Source organism: Danio rerio, chromosome 16, assembly GCF_052040795.2.
Source record: "Danio rerio strain M-AB ecotype USA chromosome 16, GRCz13ab, whole genome shotgun sequence".
Taxonomy (NCBI): Eukaryota; Metazoa; Chordata; class Actinopteri; order Cypriniformes; family Danionidae; genus Danio; species Danio rerio.
Window position 1 is genome coordinate 35,626,938 of NC_141036.1, and position 13,853 is coordinate 35,640,790.

Consider the following 13,853-nt stretch of genomic DNA (forward strand, 5'->3'; position numbering starts at 1 on the left):
CAGAAGTGAAACTTTAATTAATAAATTAATATTATTTTGATTAAGCAGTTCAGAATTATCCTTTAGAAAGGCAAAAACTTAATTTGTTTTTACAGACATTTACATTCAATACTACATTGTGCAATCCATGAAATCTACTCTTAAAAAAATAAGTATTTTTCCCCAATTGTCCCCTTCTTTGTCTAGTCAAAATGCTTGAACTGAAACGGGTTTCTTTATTTGAAATATTGCTCAAATTGGACATTGTTTTCGAGCACTTTTCTTTGCATATTTATCATGCAAATAATTTTTCATCCTACCAATTTTTTTACATTATTCCTTTTCCTTTAGCTAATGCAAACCATGTATCTAAACCCACATTTGCAACAGATTTTATGAATTAACTTAAATTTAAATCTTGTCTCAGTTTAAAAAACTTTATTGTACATGTTTTTTGTGATTTTACTGTTTATATTTTAAAAAATACTAATTAAGTTGGTGGCAATCATTTTCTATAGCCAACTTTAGTGTTGTTGTTTTTTTTCAGAAAGACAGATTTTTTTATAGGCAAATTCATTCATTCATTTTCCTTCAGCTTAGTCTCGTTAAAGTCAGAGTTAAAGTTAGTTTTTTTATGTTTTTTTGTGTGTACAAATGTGTACTTGTAGCTTGGATTAATTACAGTTGAACAACTGAAGTCACATGGAAGATTTTGACAATTATTTGGTTCACACTTTATTTTGATAGTCCATTTGTTGAATTGAAATTACATTGCAAGTATTTCTCATTAGATTATAAGTAGACTGTTAGGCTGGGGTTAGGGTTAGTGTAAGCTGACATGTACTTGCAAAGTTTCTTATAGTCAGTTATATTTCTGATGAAGTAGCAGTATCAACATATATTAAACAGACAGTCTACTAATACTTAAATGGACCATCAAAAAAAAGTGTTACTGTTTTTTGTTTTTTTTTCTGAACTTTGTATGTCTCTGGACCATTGCTGTGAAGGATGAGAGTGCTCTCAAATGTAATCCAAAATATCTTAATTTGTGTTCCAATAATGAACAAAGGTCTCTGGAAGACCAATAAATAAATAAATGAATTACAAGACAGCAAGAACAGTCAGTTCAAATACAAACACAATATAAAAGTCAATAAAATACAATGCAGTTTTAAAAGTGCAGCTGAGTTCAAGAGAGTAGGTTGTTCTCAACAGAAGTGTTTCGAGTTTAGATTTAAATTGTAAAAAAGAGTTTAAATCATGGAGACCAGGAGGATGTGAATTCCAAAGCTGAGGAGCAGAGTGGCTGAAGGCTCTACTCTCTGTGTTGTCAAGGCGGACAGAGGAAACAGTGAGGTGAATGGAAGAAGATGACCTGAGTGTTTGAAATGGTGTGGTGATATGAACAAGACTAGTAAGGTATGGAGGAGCAAGATTGTGGATGGCTATCAAGATGAGAATTTATAATTAATTCTGTAAAAGATGGCAGGCCAATGAAGCTGTTGTAGAATGGGTGTGATAATACGAGCTGCAGCGTTGTGTACCAATTGTAATTTAAGAAGGGTTTTATTAGGGAGGCCAAACAGAAGGGAATTACAGTAGTCTAAACGGAATGTGACTAAACTATGAACAAGAATGGCAGTTGAGTGAGGTGTGAGTGAAGGACATAAACGAATAACAGAATTCTCATTTTTGAATGAACCAATCTGTTACCATGTATTATTAGTAGCAGTTTATTACTAGATTGTAGAACAAGAAGGTCGCTGGTGTGTATTCCGGCTGGACTAGATGGCGGTATAACTTTGGCAGCTGATGATGATGTTACATGAAGTGTATGAATTGTAAATTGGATTAACTAAATTCGCTGGTGTGTGTGTGAATGAGTGTGTATACTGGGTTGCGGCTGAAAGAGCATCTGCTTTGTAAAGCATATGCCGGAATAGTTGGTGGTTCACTCCGCAGTGGCAACCTCTGAAATAGAGACTAAGCTGAAGAAAAATGAATGAATGAACCTATCAAGAGAACCAATAATATCTGTGGTCTTGTAAATTTTTCCAGAGCTGTAATCATCTTTCAAGCACACCTCAGAATGTATAATTGAAAAGGCCAGAATGGTAAATGTAAGTGCATTAACATCCTGTAATGTCTCAAAATATTTGGCACCGTTTGACAAGAATGCCAAGTGAAAATGTCAGTGTGCCCATGATTGACATAAAGCTTTTCAAACAACCAATCCACCAATCACCTCCACTCAGCCATTATGAGCCTCATCATGTCTGCTTACAGTGAAAACCCGCCTCAGCCCAGGGCACTTCCTGATTAATCAGCACTAGAGCTGCTAGTGGACATTCTCCATGCGCAAGAACCATTTTATGAATGATGAAGAATTTATATTATGAATGTTGCATAATTCTGAGATATTACTGTGCAATCATTTGTTAGGCCTCCTGTGACTGTGGTGCCAAAGGCAAAAACGACCTGGGCTAACGTCCACACAACCAGATTGATTCATGAGCATCTGGCCAAGGCGATTCATGCTTTTGACAAAGAGTGAGAGGACCTAAAAAAAAAAAGACGTAGAGTTAATGGATTGAATTGAAACCTCAGTGAGAAAGAAATTTAATACACCGAAAAAAAACCTAACCAATCTATCACATAGATTAATCTTCAGTGGAACCATTTCAGGGTCAATTTTTAAAAAACAAAATCCTCATGTGGAGTGAAAGAGACAGAAGGAGAAAGACTGAGAGGGTTTTCTTTCATTCCTCCCTCTTGCTCACTGGATTTCACATCTACAGTGGTTGAAGAGAGAGCGAAGGGACCCCAGCCACACCCCCTGACTATAAATCCAAGGCATAAGGAAACGCTCAGCCGAAATCACACGTGGAACTGAAGGAGCTGGAGCTCACAAACTCATTCAAACACACAGATTCTGGGAGGAGGCTTGACTAAAAAAAGTGACAGTGGCGAAAAGAGTATTTCTTATGAATGAGTGAGTCAAGCATCGCTGGATTGATTGGATCCCTAAAGCAGGACTGGTTCTTCATTCTAAAGAAGTTGTGCATGCTGATGCTTGTGTGTGTGATTAGAAACAGGGATACGGTTCACGTTTGTCTAGACTAGAAGGATTCTACACTTTGGTGTAAAATCGAAACTAAGCTTCAGTACTGAGGCATGTCTTTTGCGATGGTGCGCCCAACCCCAGGTCATTACTTGTGTTCTGAGATCAACATGCACTCTGAAGATGATGACAACGGCAGCGAGGGTTCTGGATCTGAGGACAAGTCTTTCAGAACGTCCAGCCATGGCTATGATTCCTTTAAGTTGGGTGTACGCAAGAAGAGGTACAGCTGCCGGCCGTTAGCAATTCCCACTGAACTCTGTACTCCGATCACTGAGGTACGACAGCGAAACACTGCTAACGCCAGAGAGCGAGAACGAACGAACAGTGTGAACACAGCGTTCACTGCTCTGAGGACGCTGATACCTACAGAACCGGCTGACAGGAAGCTCTCCAAGATCGAGACCCTGCGTTTGGCCTCTAGCTACATCTCGCATTTGGGGAATGTCCTGCTGGTTGGAGAGGAGTGTGGAGACGGTCAGCCCTGCCTCAGGAGCTCTGGCTCCTTGTTTCATCACCACCACAACGTCTCCAAGAACTCAACACCCAGCCCGGACTCTGAAAACTCACAGCCCAGACAGATCTGCACCTTCTGCCTCAGTAACCAGAGACGACTGGTGAGTGGCTTAATGGAACATAGCTGTCAAAACATATCATGTTATTAGAGGTCAGATCTGAACCACATTCATAAATTTGTCAAATTTTGGAATGCATGGTGTTAAATAAATAGTAAATTATTTACATTTAATTGAAAGATCAAAGGTTAAAGGTCAGCACATCATTAGTGATGCCAAATTACAGAATATTATCAGAAATTTTTTTTTTACCCAAAATGACAATTTTGCCATCTTTTCTTACTATAGCAAACCTGTTTGAGTTTATGACTCTTCAGAAACTTTGAAACATATTTCAGCTTTTTTTAAAGTAAAGCCAGTGGTGTAGAAATCCAATTACAAATAATAATGAAATTATAAATTATTAATAATGAAAACTTTTTAAAAATGAATGACTACATGGCTGGGCGTCACAATGGCACAGTGGGTAGCACAATCGCCTCATAGCAAGAAGGTTGCTGGTTCGAGCTCTGGCTGGGCCAGTTGGCATTTCTGTGTGGAGTTTGCATGTTCTCCCTGTGTTGGTGCGGGTTCCCTCTGGGTGCTCCGGTTTCCCCACAGTCCAAAGACATGCGCTAAAGGTGAAATTAATAAGTTAAATTGGCTGTAGTGTATTTGTGTGAATGCAAGAATGTATGGGTGTTTCCCAGTGTTGGGTTTGCAGCTGGAAGGGCATCTCCTGTGTAAAACATATGCTGTATAAGTTGGCGGTTCATTCCACTGTGGCGACCCCTGATTAATAAAGGGACTAAGCTGAAAAGAAAATACTGAATGAATGACTACATGCCTCAACTTTAAAAAATATAAAAATGTAACTTTTATAGGTATACAACTTTCTCACCAAACAGTTTTTCATATTTCAATCTGCGTCCAAGATTGCCTCCAAATGATGAGAAAGTATAACCATAAACAATGTATTTTGCAACACCACAAAATAAAGTATGCTATTTAAATGGTAGATCCAATATATATTGTCATATTGCACATTCCTAACTAGACCTCTTTGACTTTTATTGAATTTAAGAAGCATTCTTCCATCTTTAACTCTGAAATCTGGACTTTTCTAGAACTTCTATGTAAACCGGCTTTGACAATCTACATTGTAAAAGCGCTATAGAAGATGAATTGAATTGAAAATATCACCTTTATTATTTGTTTGAAAAAATAGGAATGATGTTAAAAATGAAAGTGCCATTTATCCTATTGTTATAGTTCCTGATACAATGAAGTGTTTTAAGTGTGCAAATGACAGATGAGCAGATATGTATGCAGAACTTTTTGAGCTTTCATTTGCATAATTTCTTGATGTCATCAGATCATCAATATGGATCATTTTGGCACTGAATCCTGGCGAAAATCTTAATATGCTTGGTCTGACTTCAACCACATTAATTAGCATCTACCGCATTCGGAACAAAAGTGTTTACATGACCCTCTGTGATGAAAACAAACGACTCATTTGGCTCTAGACAAAAACTCTCATACAGAGGTATACAAAATGTGCACAGGCAGCTATGTGTCTGCTGTGTTTGTGCAGCACACTAGAAACATCTGGTCTTTCCCCCTGACAACCCGAATGTCTTCCTGCGCAGTTCACGTGTGTCCTGAGTTTCACCAAAGCCTTCAACACCCTCATCATCATTACGACGACTAATCCTGAACAGACCCTTTAAACACCACAGTTTAATGAAAACACTCCAGATTCATCCTTTCATCTAGTATTTCATATGCTATTACTGGAATAATATAGGCACGTTTGATGGGCTATGGAGAATGATTTATTTATTAATCTAAATTTCATCGGCTGCTAACAATTAATGAGCTGATGATCTCAAACTTAAAATTTGTCAGTTTTTAACAGCAAACATTTAAAAGTCTTTGTTTTATCAGCTGAAACCACTTATTTTTTATGTGGGGTTATGAGTTAAATATTAGGTTCATTTTTTGGTAGTTCTTTGCTTTAAGAACCAATTGTGACTATATTATCTAGTGGCTTATTATCAAGATGTTGGCTGTTTATTAGGACTTATGAAGTGCATATTCTGCATAATCTTATTCTACATCTCTCATGTCCTACCCAATACCTAAATCTAACTTCTACCTCAAAACCAATTAATAAAGCAGCAAATTATGAGTTCATAATTAATGGTTTGTTATGAGAACTTTACCTATAAGGGATAGTTCACCCAAAAAAAATTTTTATTTTGCTGTCATTTTGTCACCTTTTTCTTGTCCCACACCAGTTTTTGTTCTGTTGAACAAAATCTTGAAACATGTCAGAAACCCATAACCACAGATTTTGCACTGTATTTGTTTTCTTAATATGTCAATGGTTACAGGTTTTATGCATTATTTAAAATATCTTCTTTTGAGTTCATCAGGAAAAAAATTGGTATGGAAAAAGAGTAATGGTTAAGTAAATGATGACGAGCGTGGCTGTGTCTGATGAAGAGCCGTGTGGCTCGAAACGTTACACACTTGGTGTCAGCCTTTTTAATTTGATAAATTTGTATTTTTGGAGCTTTGGTGTTGCCGGATTTGATGAATATCTAATTTGCACCTTTTGCGTTTTTTGGCTGAGCACCCAGTTAAGAGGGATGTGCATGCTTTTGTACAGTTTTTCATAAGTAAACGATGACAGATTTTTCATATTGGGGCAAACTACCCCTTAAAATAAATTGTGACCACAAGATATCTTACAATGGCCAATAGCATATTGCAAAAAAAGGTGTAGAATGCAACTCACGTGAAAAACAATATATAATAATTTACTAAATAATCAAAAACAGCTGTAAGTCATTGTTTCTAATACATATTAATCTCCGCAATCACATAAAATACAGCACTATGCAAAACATAAGTATCCCATAATAGGTGGCAGTGATACATCTTAATACAAAAAGGAGCACAATCAAAGCAGGTGTTTGGTCATAAAAGAAATGAAAAATATAAAAAAAAAATATATATATATATATATATATATATATATATATATATATATATATATATATATATATATATACAGTTGAAGTCAGAATTATTGGCCTCCTTTGATTTTTTTTTTTTCTTTTTCAAATATTTGCCAAATGATGTTAAACAGAGCAAAGAAATTTTCACAGTATGTCTGATAATATTTTCTCTTCTGGAGAAAGTCTTATTTGTATTATTTCGGCTAGAATGAAAGCAGCTTTACATTAAAAAAAAAAAAACATTTTAAGGTCAAAATCATTAGCTCCTCATAGTCTACCGAACAAACCATCGTTATACAATAACTTGCCTAATTCCCTTTACCTGCCTAGTTAACCTAATTAACCTAGTTAAGCCTTTTAATGTCACTTTAAGCTGTATAGAAGCATCTCAAAAAATATCTAGTAAAATATTATTTATTGTCATCATGACAAAGATCAAATACATCAATTATTAGAGATGAGTTTTTAAAACTATTATGTTTAGAAAATCAAATCTTCTCTCCGTTGAACAGAAATTTAGGAAAAAATCAGGGGGGCTAATAATTCTGACCTCAACTGTACACACACGCAAGCACGCACACACACAGACATACACATTACAATCCTTTCTGATCTGAAACATTGCCTGTAAACATGTTGTCTTTGTATTTTAGTTTAAAATAAATCTTTTTTTTTTTTTTTCAGTTTTACCAATAAATCTCTGATGTCTTCTTGCTGAATTCTGGCTAAATGCTCAGTTTACTCATTGCCTTTATGCAATATCAGATGGGCAGTAAATGTAATTCTATATGAAAATATAAAGTCAGTTATTTATTTTGTCTACACTGTAAAAAAAAAAAAAAGTTCCATAAATTGTTAGTTTTCCGTATTTTGTGATTCATGTTATTATTTTATAATTTTTATTTTATTTATGCTTTTGAATTGCATTATGGAACCTTGATCTTTCTTCAACAACCTGAAAAAGCTTTAAAAAAGTGACTTTTAAGAACACTTTTAATATTTTACAATTCAAAGGACTTCCAGTAAACTTCCAGTACGTTTTCTATTCATCTACAGACTTATTTCCCCATGTATGATTTATTATACATTATATTATTTCAAACTACAAAAATGTCAATAAAAGTCATTTTATTAAGAGAGTATATAGAGTTCAATTTTCAACATCAAAAGTCAATAGAGACAGAGCAAGCTACTATAAAGCAATTCACAATTGTAAATAAATGGAAAACCCAAAATTGTTAATAAACAGATCTACCTTTTTGTATTTTAGAAATAAAGTGGCACCACACACACAGCACCAATACTGCCTAATATGTACCAGGTGGATGTGTGACCTGTGTTCAAAGATGACGTTACAGTCAGACCCCCAACACTCTGAGGTGATCAGATTCCCTAAACCAGATCTATCATTTAGATGGTCCTGATTAAGGTCCAGACGTCTGAATAAATCTGACCAGCGGGTAATGACGGTCAGAGTGCAACTGCTCATCAGTGTCCTAATGTGTTTAAAAACCTAACGAGATAATTGTTTTTATGTGTCTGTAAAACGAATGGACGTACAAGATGTATAAAGACCCTTTAACCTACAAACTAGTCATTCCGTGACCACTTTGTTTTCTTTTCTTTCAGAACAAAGACAGAGAAAGGAAAACTGTGCTAAGAAGCTAATGAAGAGCAGCACATCTGTCTGAAGAAGATGAACTGAACGAACTGCACATTTAGTGTAAATTTTCTGTAAATAAGCTGTTGAACGGAATGCAACACTGCTTATCCACTGCATAACTTCCTCTGTGAATGGCATTGTAATGGACAGCTACACTGCCTTTATGCATTTCCATATTTAGAAGCCAAAATCTGTGTGAATTTTACCATAACCTCATTAGTGTTTCGTTTTACATAGAGGTTAATTACCGTTTTACAAAAATGAAAAGGGTCAAAAAACTTGATTAATATTATGAGAATTATTTGTAAAAGAAAAAGACACAAATGAAATGACAATCTTGCTGCCCTTTTTGTTTTTGTCAACACTGAAAAAATTTAAACTTGACCAAAATTACTGCAGCTTGTTACTTGTTGTTTTAACTTGATTTATTACAATTTCAGTGTAATCAATTGTTTAGGTGTAACAAGTTAAAGTATATTTGTTTAAGTTGTTCCAATGGCTTTTCTTTTTCATTGTATGATCTGTATTGAATCTATGTTTATGACCTACACTGAACTTTATCAGGGGTGCGTTTCCCAAACAACCACGTAACTTGCGGCTGAACTATCATAGTACAATGCATCAATTGGGAAGAGATCTATGTAGTGACGAGTGTTTCCCAAAACCCAAAGTTTCTCTGTCGCAGATCCATCATTTGAACCATGTTAAAACGTAACGTTATAACGTAAAACGCCCATAATGACGCTCTAAACTGGGTGGAGTAACTACTTCTTCAGAGAAAAACCAATAATTTCTTTGTGCAAATTATATTGTTTTACACAAACACGCATTTAAGATAAAATCCAATACTAGATTTGGTAAAAAAAAGTAAACTCGCTTTTCATATTAACTTAAACATATAGGGGCCTATGTTTGCTTTACTAATATTATTGAGAAGTTGAACATTAAATATTCTATTCTAAATCATATCAATTACAAAAGCTAATACGTATTCTAATATCATATAAATCATATAAATAAAATAAATAAATAATGAGGCTATTTATTCAAAAATAAAATGTAATATTTATTATTTATTAGAAATTTAAAAAATCATACTTTAATAATAATATTAATGATGATGATGATTATAATAATAATAATAATTATGATTACTATTATTAAGTAGGATATTGTTTATTTATTTATTTACTTTTTTTTAATCTCCTTTTACAATTTGACACATTCAAACCTCTGCAGAAAGTTCTAGCCAGCAGGCCCATACAGATGTTTAATAAATAATGTATAATAAATAACTTTAAATTAAAAGAATAAACGTTTGTTTTTTTGTTTTTACAAGCTTTGGAGACGTAACATAAATTCTGCTTTTAAATAGTAGGTTACCTATAGCTTTTATTATGAGGCTGTGTTCAAAATGACATCAATGCTTTCAAAGTGCACTGAGAAGGGAGCACAATTGTAAACATAAAGATCGCTAAAACTGAACTGTAAAAATAGTTTAAAAGCAAATTACACCTAAGAGTAATGACTTTAATGCTTTTTTATTTTTAATAATTTCTACTTTAAATGTTAGAATGTTCTAAATGAATAGGGCATAGGGGAGATAAGTGGGAATAGAACACAGCCAGGAACTATGTTTCTAACTACAGCTCCAGAGCTGTAGTTGCGAGTCCTCAAGTTTGCGACACAGTTTGCGAGTGTTCGTTGGAGCGACGGATTTGGGAAATGGCAAATCAACAAACTGGTTGTAACGACGGAACTTGCGACCTTAGTTGGCTAACGATGGTTATGGGAAACGCACCCATAGCTATAGGAAAAAATATAACAAGAGAGGCCACTTGAAAATTCTCAGTTTCTCTGGATCCGCTGCATTTATTATAGATGGGTTTAAGTAAAATATTCAAATTAGTTTTTTTTTTTGTTTTTTTTTTTTTTTTTATAAAAGACTGTTAACAGTCTACTGAATTTCAAATCCAAATGTTGCCATCTTTTCCCAGAAAATTGTGCTGTCTGAAAATGAATATAAACATGAAGAAACATCGTATTATTCAGAATAATGCTCTAATTTATTAGATATTTTCGGTTTGGAAGAAATATCAGCATTATACAATAAAGAAAAAAAAACATAAATAATGTTTTAATTAAACACATAGCTATCAATTGTAAATTCAAACAATCTTAGAATTTTCAAGTCTGGTCTCCTGATTTTTTTTCCCATAGCTATATATTGATGTGAGAAACAGCAAAGCTTTTCTTTTCAGATTTCAGAATGATGTTTGCAAACATCCCTGTCTCAAAGTTTGTTTTTGTTTTTTATACTGTAACATAGGCTAATTATTGTTGTTCTTATTTATTTATGCCAAATAAAAAAAATAAAAACATTGTTTAAACCAAAGTTTCTCCACTGTAAACAAATCTGTAACACTTCAGTTTAGGTCACAATTCACAATATTAACCAACCATTAACTAACACTACTAGCTTAATAAAGTACTAATTAACCGTTTATTAATAGTTAGTAAAGTAGTAGCTGGGTTTAGATTTTGGGTAAGATTAGGCATGTAGAATTACATCATACTTTATAACTACTAATGAACAGTTAATATCTTAATAATAGGCAGGTAATAAGCCAGTAGTTAAAGGCATGAAATGTGACCTGAACTAAAGTGTTACTAAAAAAACCTGGTTGCCTGAAATGTTCACGCTATCAAATTAACCTTATGAGTCCATTGAACTTATATTAAGTTAAACTGACTTAAAACAGCTTCAGCTTGTGTAACTTATCAAATTAAGTTAGAACATGATTAATCTAGCTTAATAAGTTACAATGACCTAAAAAAATTCTGTCAGGACTAATTGATCATATAATCTTTTACAGTGTATAAACCAGGGTTGTAGAATCTACTTCAGCATCTCTGAGTTAGACTGAGAGATGAAAAAGGAAATGAGGCAGTAGTAAAGTTCTGTCTAGATGAGATCTGCAGGTAGATCTCAGACACTGTCCTCTATTTTACCTGTAGATACACACACACACACACACACACACACACACACACACACACACACACACACACACACACACACACACACACACACATATATATATATATGCCTGCCCTTGGTCATCAGCATTACCTTGGTTTGAACCTTTAACTACGGTGGCCAAGAGAGTTCAAATGTGCTGCAAGTTCTACCTAACAAGTTATAAAACCAATCTCCTGTTCCACCACATCCCACAAAGGTGCTCTATTGGATTGAGATCTGGTGACTGGAGGCCATTTGAGTAAAGTGAACTCATTGTCATGTTAAAAAAAAAAACTGTCTGAGATGATAAAGGGATAAACATGGTCAGCAAAAATACTGTGGCAATACTGCTGTTGCGCTGACACATTGCTTAATTGGTGCTAATGGGCATAAAGTGTGCCAAGAAAATATCCTCACACTATTAAACTACCACCACCAGCCTGAACCGTTGATACAAGGCAGGATGGATCCATCCTTTTATGTTGTTGATACAAAATTCTTACCCTACAAGGTATTGACCATGTCTACATGCCATGTGATTGACTGATTAGACATTTGTGTTTACAAGCAGTCGGACAGAAGTCCTATTAAAGTGTTCAGTGAGTGTAGTTCTAAAAATCCTAAAGACAGAAGAATTTCAGTCAACATCACAGCCATAACAATAACAGCACTAAAAACACTATATTTTTAAAATCATATTTAGAACCTTTTTTCAGCTGATTGAACAACGGCCAATCAGAATGTATCACTCTTTAGAGAGTTTGGCCATTTAAAGCATCAGACAATAAAACTGAAGTGTATCATACAATGTGTACTAAACATAAAAATGATAATAAGGGATCTTATCTAAACCCAAGTTAAAATGACATATTTTCTGTAATGCTGAAAAACACTATCCTAAGACCGTCATAGGCATTGTTCTTGGTCTCGCCCCCATAAACTCTCAGTAAAGTCTCCCACACTCATTGGATCCCTGTTTTCAGCTCAGCCATATTTCGCTCAATAGAAAGTCTGTGAACTGAAACCGGTCTAGTGCTCTCAGATCATTTACCTCAGTCCTTCCCTCTCCATCTGCTTCTGTTATCCAACATCAACAGCGCTTCATCATCCCCTGTGGCTGGAGACGCCACTGTAGAGGCCAGTCACCATGCCAACACAACTGGTCCACTAATATAATTTTTGCATGAAAATCAGTCCAATATTCATTCAGTTTAACTCAAGTTAAGGGATCGAGAGCTGAATGGCACAAACTTTAGAGCCACTGGTTTAGAAACCACTTCATAACTAAAAAAAAATATCCATAGTACTGTTGCCATGTAAATAAACAGCAAAAATGATTTTAAAAAGAACTTATCAAAACCATCAAAATAAAAATAGCGTAAAAGAGTGAGTAAATTTCATTTTTGGATGAACTATCCCTTTAATGCATAAGCATATGGTTTGACAGGTTTCACTTAACTGCATTTTTTGTAGATTACATGAAGATTTAATAAACTTTTTTTAAAAAAATGTGCATTTTCAAGCCTCCATAATGCTGTTTCCATGTAAAGAAATAGCAATATATATATATATTTATATATATATATATATATATATATATATATATATATATATATATATATATATATATATACATATATATATATATATATATATATATATATATATATATATATATATATATATATATATATATACATATATATATATATATATATATATATACATATATATATATATATATATATATATATATATATATGTATACATATATATATATATATATATATATATATATATATATATATATATATATATATATATATATTGTAGGATGTAACACCATATGTCCTGTGTTTTTGTTTTTGTTTTATCTCTTAACAAATTGTTAAATTAATGTTTCAGAATTTAATAAATATGATTTGGATTTGTGATTACTAAAATGCACAAAACTATAAAAATGGATTCCAGAAAAAATTGTAACTGAAAAAAATTCAACAGATAAAAAACAAGCCAAACAATTAAAGGGAAACTGAAATGGGCAAACAAATAAACAAACAAAAAACAAACAAACAAACTAACTGACAAATGGAAAAATAAAAAATAATTAAATAAAATAAACAAAATAAATAAATAAATAAATAAATAAATAAATAAATAAATCTAAAATTCCAAGACAGAGCATGAAACTGAAAAATGAACAAAAATTAGTACCCTGAATGAAATGCATTACTTTAGATAAAAGTGACTTTTAAACGTATTGAACAAGTACTACAGAACACTGACCTGTGTGCTGGATGGTGGGTGTTGATAAAAAAAAAAAAAAAGTCAGATCTGTAATTAAAAATACCAGAAAAGTATTAGAAATTTTCCACTTGATGATGAACTCCAGCAAAACTTAACCAAAGTTCTGTGACCTAAAACTGATCTGAATGACTTCATTCTAAGCACAGTACAAATCCTTGAAAAATCTCAAAGTGGAATA

General features: G+C 33.5%; 2 protein-coding genes across 7 annotated transcripts in view; one reads left to right on the top strand and one right to left on the bottom strand.

Moving 5' to 3' along the window:
• The window catches only part of LOC147833379 (uncharacterized), a 61,111-nt gene that overhangs the window by 31,910 nt on the left and 15,348 nt on the right, over nucleotides 1-13,853 (bottom strand). The window contains exon 4 of one of the 6 annotated variants that reach the window (XM_087287230.1): nucleotides 13,655-13,702. The exons of 3 other annotated variants lie outside the window; for them this stretch is intronic. In XM_087287230.1, the coding sequence (XP_087143356.1) occupies nucleotides 13,655-13,702 (48 nt within the window). Of the gene's footprint in view, nucleotides 1-623; nucleotides 3,741-13,654; nucleotides 13,703-13,853 lie in introns of those variants that run through there. 2 more of the 6 variants (XM_087287228.1, XM_087287229.1) reach the window with 2 other exon arrangements.
• On the top strand, nucleotides 3,120-9,360 carry LOC147840329 (basic helix-loop-helix transcription factor scleraxis). The gene is made up of 2 exons (XM_087287234.1): nucleotides 3,120-3,717; nucleotides 8,313-9,360. The coding sequence occupies exons 1-2, from the start codon at nucleotides 3,154-3,156 to the stop codon at nucleotides 8,349-8,351; spliced, it is 603 nt and encodes a 200-aa protein (XP_087143360.1). The 5' UTR covers nucleotides 3,120-3,153; the 3' UTR covers nucleotides 8,352-9,360.